The sequence below is a fragment of the Muntiacus reevesi genome, chromosome 10 (assembly GCF_963930625.1).
Source record: "Muntiacus reevesi chromosome 10, mMunRee1.1, whole genome shotgun sequence".
In the NCBI taxonomy this organism is placed as follows: Eukaryota; Metazoa; Chordata; class Mammalia; order Artiodactyla; family Cervidae; genus Muntiacus; species Muntiacus reevesi.
In genome coordinates, this window is record NC_089258.1 from 7,968,778 (window position 1) to 7,981,361 (window position 12,584).

General features: G+C 37.6%; 1 protein-coding gene and 1 non-coding gene across 11 annotated transcripts in view; both read right to left on the reverse strand.

Annotated features, from left to right (window-relative positions):
* Nucleotides 1-12,584, reverse strand: part of UBAP2 (ubiquitin associated protein 2) — a 113,059-nt gene that overhangs the window by 26,161 nt on the left and 74,314 nt on the right. For all 10 annotated transcript variants that reach the window (XM_065901575.1, XM_065901577.1, XM_065901576.1 and 7 more), the window contains 4 exons: nt 10,517-10,569; nt 7,371-7,438; nt 4,750-4,939; nt 1,628-1,838 (listed from right to left, as the gene is read on the reverse strand). In XM_065901575.1, coding sequence (XP_065757647.1) covers nt 1,628-1,838; nt 4,750-4,939; nt 7,371-7,438; nt 10,517-10,569 — 522 coding nt within the window. The remainder of the gene's footprint in view (nt 1-1,627; nt 1,839-4,749; nt 4,940-7,370; nt 7,439-10,516; nt 10,570-12,584) is intronic.
* On the reverse strand, nt 4,548-4,628 carry LOC136143934 (small nucleolar RNA SNORD121A). The gene has a single exon (XR_010658433.1). It is a non-coding gene; the product is annotated as a small nucleolar RNA SNORD121A (small nucleolar RNA).

Consider the following 12,584-nt stretch of genomic DNA (forward strand, 5'->3'; position numbering starts at 1 on the left):
GGTACTGGCACAAACACAGAAATATAGACCAGTGGAACAAGACAGAACACCCAGAAATAAACCCATGCCCCTATGGGTACCTTATTTTTCACAAAGGAGGCAAGAATATACAATGGGGCAAAGATAGCCTCTTCAATAAATGGTGCTGGGAAAACTGGACAGCTACATGTAAAAGAATGAAATTAGAACACCTCCTAACACCATACACAAACAGAAACTCAAAATGGATTAAAGACCTAAACGTAAGACCAGAAACTATAAAACTCTTAGAGGAAAACATAGGCAGAACACTCGATGACATAAATCAAAGCAAGATCCTCTATGACCCACCTCCTAGAGTAACGGAAATAAAAACAAAAGTAAACAAGTGGGACCTGATTAAACTTAAAAGCTTTTGCATAGCAAAGGAAACTATAAGCAAGGTGAAAAGACAACTCTCAGAATGGGAGAAAATAATAGCAAATGAAACAACTGACAAGGGATTAATTTCTAAAATATACAAGCAGCTCATATAACTCAATGCCAGAGAAACAAACAACCCAATCAAAAAGGGGGAAAAAGACTTAAACAGACATTTCTCCAAAGAAGACATACAGATGGGTAACAAACGCATGTAAAGATGCTCAACATTGCTCATTATTAGAGAAATGCAAATCAAAACCACAATGAGATATCACCTCACATGGGTCAGAATGGCCATCATCAAAATGTCTACAAACAATAAATGCTGAAGAAGATATGGAGAAAAGGGAACACTCTTGCACTGTTGGTGGGAATGTAAATGGATAGAGCCACTATGGAAGACTTATGGAGATTCCTTAAAAAAACTAGGAATAAAACCACCATAAACCCAGCAATCCCACTCCTAGGCATTATACCCTGAGGAAACCAAAATTGAAAGACACACATGTATCCCATTGTTCACCGCAGCACTATTTACAATAGCTAGGACATGGAAGCAACCTAGATGCCCATCAACAGATGAATGGATAAAGTAGTTGTGGTACATATGCACAATGGAATATTACTTAGCCATAAAAAGGAACACATATGAGTCAGTTCTGTTGAGGTGGATGAACCTAGAATCTATTATACAGACTGAAGTGAGCCAGAAAGATAAATATCATATTCTAACGCTTATATACGGAATCTAGAAAAATGGTACTGAAGAAGTTATTTATAGGGCAGCAATGGAGAAACAAACATAGAGAATAGACTTATGGATATGGGGAGAGGGGAGAAGAGGGTGAGACATATGCAAAGAGTAACATGGAAACTTACATCACCATACGTAAAATAGAGAGCCAGTGGGAATTTGCTGTGTGGCTCAGGAAACTCAAACAGGGGTTCTGTATCAATCTAGAGGGGTGGGATGGGGAGAGAGATGGGACGGAGGTTCAAGAGGGAGGGGATATTTGTATACCTATGGCTGATTCATGCTGAGGTTTGACAGAAAACAACAAAATTCTGTAAAGCAATTATCCTTCAATAAAAAAATAAATTAAAAAAAAAGAAAGAAAGAAATATGCCCAGTCAAATCCACATTAGTGTCCAAAAGTCAGCCTACTCTGCCAGCGTTTGGCATATCCTCACTAGGGGCAAACCACCGTAGAAAATGCACACTTACCAAAATGACTAAGGACTGAGGACTGGGAGACTGGAGGCTTGAGGTCCCAAGAAGTGGTTGTGGGAGAACTCGTACTATTTTGCTGTGAACTTGAGGTGGTGGTAAACTGGCCCAAACTCGGAGCTTTCAACTGGTCCAAAATCTGGGAGCTGGTAATGTTCACCATTTTTGAAGGGGCAAGCTCTCCAAATCCTGAACCAAGGACGGATGACTTTAAAGGGAAAGAAAAACAAAAATCCTCAGCAATACAGAATTTCTACATGCCATTGTATTTTCACAAGGATTTTAAAAATTATAGCCTAGAACATTATGAATTAGTAAGATTCATCTGAATAAATACTACACAAAAATATTACCAAGCAACAAGATATGACTAAATAAATCTAACAATCCTTCCTGCTTCTGATACAAGAGCTTCGAGGGAAGAAGAATAGTTTCCCTAGATTTTAAGAAATTGACTTTTATTCAAAAAGTGGTATCATTTAAGCTTACAAACACAACATTACTTTTTTTTAAAGTAGACAGAAATATCATTGATCAAATGACAATGACAAGGTTGAAAAACAAAATACAATATTTTCTAAATGTGTGGAATGGTAGTCATCTTTAACTTTGCGAAGTTTTTACTAGGGTTAGTCACAGAGAGATCAGCCATCAGATCATCCTGCAAGGTTAAAGACACATCACAGTACTTAACACTCTATTCCAGAACCAGACACTGAATTACACGGAGATATGGAGCCAGCTGGGCTGCCGTCTCTGGGGTCACACAGAGTTGGACACGACCGACGTGACTCAGCAGTAGCAGCACGTGTGTACTGAGCAGACGCTCTGGACACTGCTGTGTTTATTTCACAGTGTTCTGATGACGGAGACACCAAATACACTTCCTGAGCAAATGACGAGCCAACATGAGAGTGGCAGATCAAGTGCATTTTTACCTATCAATATCATTCAATCACTGAAAAGATTAAGTCAAAACATAACTCCACAAACACCATAAAGGTTAAAAATAGAAATGATTTACATTTCATCAAGAGGCCTGATTTAGAAAGCTGAATCAATTATTTCTGGTATCAATTTCCAAAGCCATGGACTATCTGTCCCAGTTGTTTTAAAGATATCCAAATTCTCCAATGTGAGCAAAAAACTTCAGGCTGTAGGCAATTACTGCACTTCAAACACAGAACCTGCTTCTATTAAAACAGCTGTGATAACATTACTTAACACTGCTCCTGACTCTGGGCTCATGCCACCCACTACACCACTCTTATGTCGCTTATAAAAGCATCAAAACCCAGCTCAAGCTCAAAGAAAGGCATCTTCTTCTTCTCTATCCAATCTCTATCCTGCATCAGCTAATTTAGTTGTATCACACTTTCTGTGTGTTTCACAACACGATGACATCACTGCATCAATGACTAACACCTTGCTTTAGGTAATACCTATTAGCACAGGGTTTCAATTCCACCTACACATTTCAATCAAAGGGGACAGTTTACAAATGTGCCTACGGGTACACTTGTGCACATGCATTCACATAAATACATACAAAAGTTCAACGCCCAATCCCAAAGATCCTGACCCGTCTTGTGTAGAGTATGGCTTAATCCTTATTACTATTGTTATCTGGCATATTTAGTTATTATAACTGAAGTTTCCCAATGATAATAAAAGTATAGTAGGGCTGAGAATCACTGCTCTCATATGCTAAACAAATAATTTTTCTCAAGATGTTGTTCACGACAAAAAGGAACATGCCTGAAGGATGCTGTTAAAATAAAAACCCTAATGTCCTATCTACATTCTCAAGTGACCTGACTATGATTCCAGCAAGTCAGCAAGGACATCACATCAGTGTACCACTGGCAGATGGAGGAAAGGAACTGGATGGTTCAATCAAACTCAGGGGTATTAATGGGCCCTCTCAAAACAGTCTGCCTTGGATCTGTCCATCTTCAAGAAGTGACACCCTCTCAAAAGCTATCAACAATGATGCTAAAAATGCCAAGTTCCCAAGCTAGTTATATTTGCCATGACATGACTATGCAGAGGAGAAGAGGACAATGAGAAGTTCTCATATTCAAGTCTCCCAATTTTTAGGGATCAGCAAAGAATTTTGAATCCAGGTGGAGGGGAAGGGGTAATTATCATAGATCATATTCTTAAGAAATTCCATTTTTCAACTGTAGATTTCAGACTAACCACAACAAAGAAGAACAAAAGTATTATGACTAGTGAAAGCTGTGGATTTGTGTCTATAGTCCTTTCAGCCTCTAGTCTTGCACCTCAGAACAGCCCACACTTAGACGGAGACCTGAGTTTACCATTCTGCAGCTACATTCTTTCATATTCTATGCTCTAAGCTTTTTACTCCCATCACCTATCTTCATTTGCTTCACTAACAGTTCCTGAGCTTTTCTCTGATGGAAGTTAGTTCTCTTTTTTGGTCTATGCTGCAAAGTATGAGGTATCTTAGTTCCCTGAACTTTCACCCCTGCAGTGGAAGCACAGAGGCCTAACCACTGGATCACTAGTGAAGACCCAGGAGCTGAACTGTTACAGAAGCCAAAGTCATATATGCAGCAGCAGATGACACTCTTTCAATAAAAACATATCCAATTTTTAAGGGCCTCTACTATGCAACTGCTTGGAATAACAAAACCAAAATGCTAAAAATTTAAGAACCTAGGCAGATCTAGAAGTAACTGTTTTTGCAGATTAGCAAAGCAATACTGACAAACATTAGCATTTAAGTAAACTGGAAAACAAATGAAAATTTAACATGTTAAGTATAGAGACAGACTCGGAAACAAACCCAAGGAAAAAAATCATCCTTCTTACTAGAAGGATCCCTAAGTTGATTATGACTGAACTAATTCATAATTCAACTAATCATAAAGAAGTACTTTTTATCTTCATCCAGAAAACTCAGTGGTTGAATTCCACACAGAACTGTCAGATATGTGCTTGGAAATTATGACATCATTGTTTTCTGGACTGGGATCTAGTATAGAGATTTTTATATGCAAAAAAATAATGATAAGGCAAGTGCCTTTGAAGAATACATTTGTTCACGGGACCATTCCTTAAAATCTCATACTGTGAGAAGAGTGAGTTACCAAACTCTGAGGTGGGTAGGAGTTGACGGCAGCGGAGCCGCCAGTCCCTGGTGCCATCTGATTGTTGTGCTGAGAGTTCGTGAAGACAAGGGCCTGGCCAAAGCTCTGCTGCTGGGAAGCTTCAAAGGAGTTGACTTCTGGGGCTTGACTGGGAGGAACAGGCTTCTGGAGCAAGGCTACCAGATCAACACTAAGCAGACAACAAGCAAATGGAAGAATGAGTCAGAAGCAAATCTTACCAAAAAATAAACTTGAGAAATGAATCACTATAAATAAGTTCATGCTAAAAATAATCCCAGGGAGGAAAATCTTTGGATACTGGAGTTTAAGAGCAGCAAAAGGAGAGTATCAATCATCCCCCCACATGCCTACCCTACCAAGAAAGCACAACAAGCCACCAAGACCCAAATGGAGCTTTGCAGAGGAGAGAAAAGAAAGGTGCATTGAGATGTTTCCACAGAAATGGCACAGTGACAACTGATTAGAAAATCTGGAGCAACTGAGTACACTTCAACAGTTTTCTTGGCTTGTTTCCTTTAGAATATTTGGCCCTCTTCATTACTTAAAACCAGTCTCTCTTAAACTTTCCCAAAGGAAAGTAAATCCATATTTTTGAGGAATGAGGACCAAAGCCGTGCTAGACCACTCAAGCAGTTTTGACATTTACCATAAATATTCCTGTAAGTTTTGTGTTCTATCCCATGATATATTTAGGTTTATATAAATCTCAAAATTTCTCTCTTAAATATTTAGGGAAAAAATGCACAATATATTAACAAATACTCTATTAATTAGACTTCTTATAATGTCCCTAGGAAGACTGAGATTCCAAGTTTAGAATCCTGGCCTTAAAACCTGAAAGCATGAGGAAGAAATGATCTTTCAGATAATGTATTTCTTGACATGAGAATGAGCTACTAATATCTCCACAGAAAGACCTAACATGGTAATCTGCTCCATTAAATCCTTTTAAAGGGCAGTTCCCAAGCAGTTCTCCTAACAGAAACTCACCATGCCAATGAGGCAGATTCTAGAAGGTCAAATAATTAAAAACTCACTCGTGACATACAGCCAAGTTCCTAGGCTTCAGTTCCTCTCCTTACGCACTACCCACTCTCATGTCCCCGTAACTGAGAAACAGTTATGGAATCTAGTATTATGGACCCCAAGGAATGTTTCAGCTTACGATAACCTAATTCCAGGGATACAAATCCATGGTAGTTATATTACATATGACCCATCTGAAAGTTCCATAACTACAAAAACCAGAAGTTCTATTCCAAACAATTGATGAAATATATATATAAATGAAGAACACTGCAGCACTACTGTCTGAAAAATAATCCTTTAAAGGTCCACTTTTTAAATGAAAATGATGAAAAAGAAAAAGAAAATGATGATATGCAATTCATCAAATACTAAATACAATGAAGAGACATCCATTTAAGGAAAAATTCTGAGCAAGTCACACAATAATATATTCCAAGACACAAACTTTGATTTTTATTTCCCTGTAATGAAGTCTTATCACCACCTCATTTAGCAAGAGATTGAGCATATTAGGTTCAAAATTGCCTTCAATGCTCAGGTATCATATATATCAAGGCTCTCATCCTTCTAGATCACTACTTTTTGAAACCATAATCAAAGGTTTTTGGAGTTACTGTAAACCCGAGAATGTAAATAAATACTTTTCAATAATTCAATTCTGCACAAATTCTAACAATGTTTCTACTATCCCAAAAGCTCCTCCTTGTCTGTAATCTATGAAATTAGTAGATTAAAACTACTAGAACCCATACAAAATGAGAACTTTGTACTATCCTAAGATCTAACTAGGGGCTCCCCTGGTGGCTCAGAGGTTAAAGCATCTGCCTCCAATGCGGGAGACCCCGGTTCGATCCCTGGGTTGGGAAGATCTCCTGGAGAAGGAAATGGTAACCCACTCCAGTATTCTTGCCTGGAGAATCCCATGGATGGAGGAGCCTGGTAGGCTACAGTCCACGGGGTCGCAAAGAGTCGGACATGACTGAGCGACTTCACTTTCACTTTTTTCAAGATCTAACTAAACGGTATTACATGAAGAAAACAAAAGAGATTTGTTACGTTTATCTGTCAAAAAAATGTTTAGGAAAGTAAAAAACAAATTGTTAGATTTAACATTATTGCTGCCATGTGTGTGAGCACATGCTCAGTCACGTTGACTCTCTGAAACCTCCCTGAACTGTAGCCCGCCAGGCTCCTCTGTCCATGGAGGACATTGTCCATTTTTCAGGCAAGAATACTGGAGTGGGTTGCCACCTCCTAATCCAGGGGATCTTCCCAACCCAGGGGTTGAACTCATGTCTCCTGCAGTGACAGGCAATTCTTTATTGTTTGAGCCACCTGGGAAGCCCATAACTGCTATCTTAATTCATCAGCAGACACAACAAATTAGGAAATGATGGAGGCTCTGTGAGCTCACCAGATAAGGATAAAACAAAAGTCTTACAAAAGAGAAAAACAGAAACAGATTCAAGAAAAGGGTAAAAAATAAAGAGATCTGAGGAAGAAAACCACTCTCCTACAGCAAGAAATTTTAATTCTTCTCTGAATTTAAAGAGGTGGGGAAAAGTATTTACCTTTGCCCAGGTGTGACATGATTCTCTGCTGGAACAGATGAGGAAGTGAAGACTTTTGTTTCCGAAAGCTGTAACAAAAGGATTTAAAATATTTTAATCTTATTTTATATAATATAAAACCAAAAAACGTAACAAATTCCTGATAATTTTTAGTCATCAGTACTCTTCTTCTAGTTCACCCAAAAGGCAGTCTAAAGGAAAAGAAATAAACAAGTGATCATGGCATGTAATTTTCTTAAGGTTAAGATAATTTTAGATTGATAATTCCACAATAAGGATTCCACGTGAGGGAAACAAGTGAAGTAAAGTCAGATCATAGTTCAAGTCCCAGTCTCACTATTCTACTTCACATTATACTAAATGAGAACTCCTATAAAAACCACCACTAATGTCACTATAAACACCAAAAAGGAGTAGGAAAAAACTCTGAAAAGGTAAATTACTGACATTCTCTTTTCCCAAAGACAGGTGGTTTTAGTATTTTCTTTACCAGTAATAGATTTACTAGTCATAGATTTCCTTACTGCTTATAACACAAATAATAAAACTGAATAACTGAGTAAGGTATGTCATTTTATACTCCATCACAAAATCAAGACGACACCTATTACCCCAGAAGCTCGCTCCTGTCCCGTGTGATCAGTTCCTTGAGCACTCACTTCTGTCCCCAGGCAACCACGGGTATGTTCTCTGCCATTATAGCTTAAGCAGTATTTTCCAGAATTTTAAGTGGAATTTTTAAACATACAATCTTTTTCGTGTATTTCAATTTTTTTTTTTCACTGAATCATTTTGAGATTCATGCATATTGTTTTAAGGCACACAGGATACAATTTCTTGAAACATCAACTGACATTGCTGAAAGGCAGACTTATATTTTCAAAATGGGGCACAGTCTTATAAAGGCTAATACTGTTGATCTAATGACAATGTTGAAAACTAATGAAAATGCTATTCTTAACAATACTAAATGTCTCAGGCTTAAAATCAGACTTCCTCAGACATTAATATTAAGGCAGGGGCATATCAGGCAGTTAGGTGTTCACTTTCTGTAAAAACAAAAAGTGCTAAATTCATTATAATGTTTCAACAAGAAAGGCTTATACCATGTACTGCACTCTATTTCAAGATAGTATCTTAAGAATTCCAAGGAATCCATTTTTGCCTTAAAGAATCTTATGAATTAAATTAAGACAGAGAAGCAATCAAGGAGTAATTCTATTAAAAGTAGTCACAGAAGATCTAAAGCCTTAAAATATAAAATATTAAGTTCAAGGTAAATAAGAACTATTATACATTTATCACTGAAATCCTATCTAGTCCACTAGAGAAAAGAAAACTTGCATTGTTTTCTCCTCCTAAACTCTAGAAGGAACTCAGGATTTGCATTTTAGATTACTCACCACTCAATCACCATTACTTTGTAAATGTCAGAAACTTTTAAGTAATTTTGGTATTTCCTGGAAAAGAAGATGTTCACTATTGTATACAGGGAACTCTGCACAGTGATCCGTGCTAGCCTGGATGGGAAGGGGGTTTGGGAGAGAATGGATATATGTATGTGTATGGCTGAGTCCCTTCACTGTTCACCTGAAACCACCACCATACTGTTAATTGGCTATATATCCCAATAGAAAATAAAAAGTTTAAAGTTTGGGGAAAAAATTTTTTAAAAGATGTCTAAATTCCCTACCGTAATTCTTTTCAGTAATTCTATTGTGATACAATACAGCCTACACAGCAGAGTATTACTAACTATATGTGTGTGCATTTGAACTGCTTGTTAGACAACTTATATCTTAAGACCTCACCTGAAGCACAGAAAAACCCCATCAGTTAGGCAGGATGGTTATTATGATAATCATTCTAGGGATGAAAAATAGGAGGTTCAGGAAGGTAAGATGCCTCATCTAAGGTCAACAGGTCAACCCAGCCAGAATATGAATACAAGTCATCTGCCCTCTGATAGCTGGCTGGTTTTCTATCCTGTCTGCTGCCCCAGACAAAGCTTTGAGCTCTGGAAGCCTTTTTTTCTCCCAAAAAACTCTTAGCAAAAATTCTAGTAACACAAAACATGTAAAACTAGGATAGATCTGTTCGAAACAAGGTATGGTGCCCAGGTTACTCACTCTGACTTCCTCTTATCACTGATATCATCCCTCCACTGACTCTATTACCACCCATCTTGTCCACTCTCCTCAGATTTCAGGTAACAGAAAGCCTGGTGACATCATACCCCAAGGCCTTATGGTTAGTATGTGGGATAAGTAAATAAAAAACCCTAAGTTTCTGAAGTTACAAAGGAGTATATCCTTCTCCTTTTTTACAGCCTATCCAGCGTACTCCCTAATAAGTCAGATAAAATAGTGATAAAAGAAATCTCAAGTGCAGTTTTGTTTGTTTTTTTTAAAAAATGTTAAGTACAAATGGGGGGAGGGAAGATAATCTCAAAAAGAAAAATAAAATCCCAAACCCTGGGTCATGTTATCCAATTTTGAAAGTCAGTACTTGTAAACCCTTTATTCTCTCCCACCCAGTGTCAGCTGTAACTCTCTAACGTGTACATACTTCTGTTCTGGACCTTAAGAGTGAAACAGAAAAATAATCAAGAGTATCTTATACTGAACACAGACCTTAAGGATCAATACTACTAATACCAAGAAGCTAGTACAGTATACTCGAAAATGTCTGTGGAATAAATGAATACAAAAAAAGCCAGCCTAATTGAAAGGGGAGTTGCTTGGTCCTAGAACCAGAATGATTTATTGAGGTTAATTTCAACTGTAAACCTAAAACATAGACTCTCTCCTTCAATAAAAAGGTTATAAGACAAAATAATCATTCACAGGCCAGGGTAATAGCATCAGTTGGTTATTGGGCCAAATAAAACAAAGACAGTGAAAAAATGACATCGCTCCTGTTTAACGCCTGGTCATCTTTAAATAGATGCTTTAAGACCAAGTTTTTCAAAAATCTGGAAACACCAACATCTTTCTGAGAAGCATCTGCTTAAAAAAAAAATTAACCATAGAAGTCTGAAAGGGAGCTTAGAATAGTGATGAGATATCTCAAGCTTTCCTCAAAAGTACATGTGTTCCTGCCAGAATCCAAAAGAAAGACAGTCACACCTGATGCTGAACACTTACATCTTCAGTCCAGTCTTCCGCTGTCCACTCTTCCACAGAATTCTTCCAGGCCCCTGTTGACAATCACAGTTTACACCACAAAGTCAAATAAGGTCTGATTCCAAATGATTCTCCATTGTGTACGGCACAAGATATATCACGTATCTCATTAGCAATATAGTTTACAATCCAAGAAATATGAGGCTCTTAACCTATCTCAAGAAAATCAGTCATGTTTTCAAATGCAGCTTGGCTAAGTACTAAACACACGCACACAAGCCATGTCCCAAGCTGCTTCTGGATAATATCCACGGCCTTAAGAAAGTATGGCACAGCAAAACTAATATTAACAAGGAGATCCTTATGATACATTATTTAAAAAAGAACACAATTCAATATAAGGCAGCTCTGCTTTGGGCCCTCATTTCAGGCAGATAATCAGATTTAGAGAAGTGTTTTTTATATTAGCTCCATTATATAGTTTCCTAACAGGTCTCCAGCAAAGCTGAGCATTAGTCTTATTCACACGAAGTCTGTTGCTATACTCCTGATAAGTAGGTACAGAAAATGTGTTCACACAGTTCTTACAGAATAATCATCTATATAGAAAACAATTAAGTACTCTGAAGAAAAGTATATGAATTCAGATATGCTGATATTAGGGCTTAGTGATCCTGTGTCCATTCCCATTATTTTACAACATATGTACAAACACATACCCAGATAAAACAGTTTTAAAAGGAAACACACCAAGACACTGACTATAACTACCTCAGGAAGCGGGAGTGTGAATGCTTTCAGTTCCTTCAACAGGAACAAATAGCTGAGCATCTGACCTGAAATGAGGTTTGTGTGTGGGAAGAGGAAGGGCACACCCCTGCAAAAATAAGGCAAATAAACAGATCTAACTACCTTGGAATCATGTTAGTAACCTAATAACTAAACTGATGCTGCAAACCTAAGAAAAGAGGCCTTCTCTGTTGAAGACTTTCAACAGGATGTCCCCAATTCCAGACTGATTATGGCAAACAAAAGTAGAATCTATGGATTTATGGAACATGACTTCCTATAAAGTATTACCCCAAAAGTGCTATTTTGTGGCTATAAAAAGGGAGATGTTTCAAACATGAACACATGCCGTGGTGTGAGAGAAACCCACACACATCACACCAATACTGTGGATCACGGGGCACGTGCATTACAGGAAAGCACTCCCTACTCTTCTGTCCCTCTCGACTGCATGCACCCTTGTAATAACAGCAAAACTTGATAAAGGAATGTTTTAACATTTGAAATGATAATCTGGTCCATTGTTTTGGCTAATTTATCTTATCTTTAAATGGTTTCCATAATTTCTCCAGAAATGTCACAATTCAAGTATCAACTTCTGTGTCCCCAAAACATCTCTTTGAATTAAAATATTTTCATAAACAAAAGCAGAAAGATGTAATAGCTTAAGTGAAAAAATACAAGGTACAATTAGTCCCAAGTGGAAGTCAGTACCAGAACTTAGATCTCTAGAGTATGCTTTACATGAAGTTAAAGGGATCCAAGGCAAGCCATCCATCTACACTTCACTATCATCGTGGTTTCTTAAGTACTAACTGGCGCCTTTCTTAAGTACTAACATATAAATCTCCAACTTTCTACTGTATTTCCTTCCAGTATGTGTATATTTTAAAAGTTCACAAAGTGGGCTAGTTTTGAAGCAGCTCAGTACACAGCATTCTCGGTGCCACCTCCATCCACCTACCCCAGATTCATGCTGTCACATTCATCACAGGAGACAACACTCCAAAGACTGCAAACTCTACAAAACACTGAGGCTCAATCTAAGCAGATTTAGGAACACTCTGCCTCAAAAACCATTCCTAAAACTTTCACTTTCAAAGCAAAAAAGATTGTAACAGGAAACAATGTATGATGGACTTGTTCTTAGGATCTCCTTCATCATCAGTCATCAACCAAAGAAGACTGGGTTAAAAGCCTACACATAAAGCATTGATGCTAGATATCAAACATCTCACCGAAAAGACCATTAAAAATTTAGTGAGTGATGTGAATGATAATTTACATGAATCTGATTAAT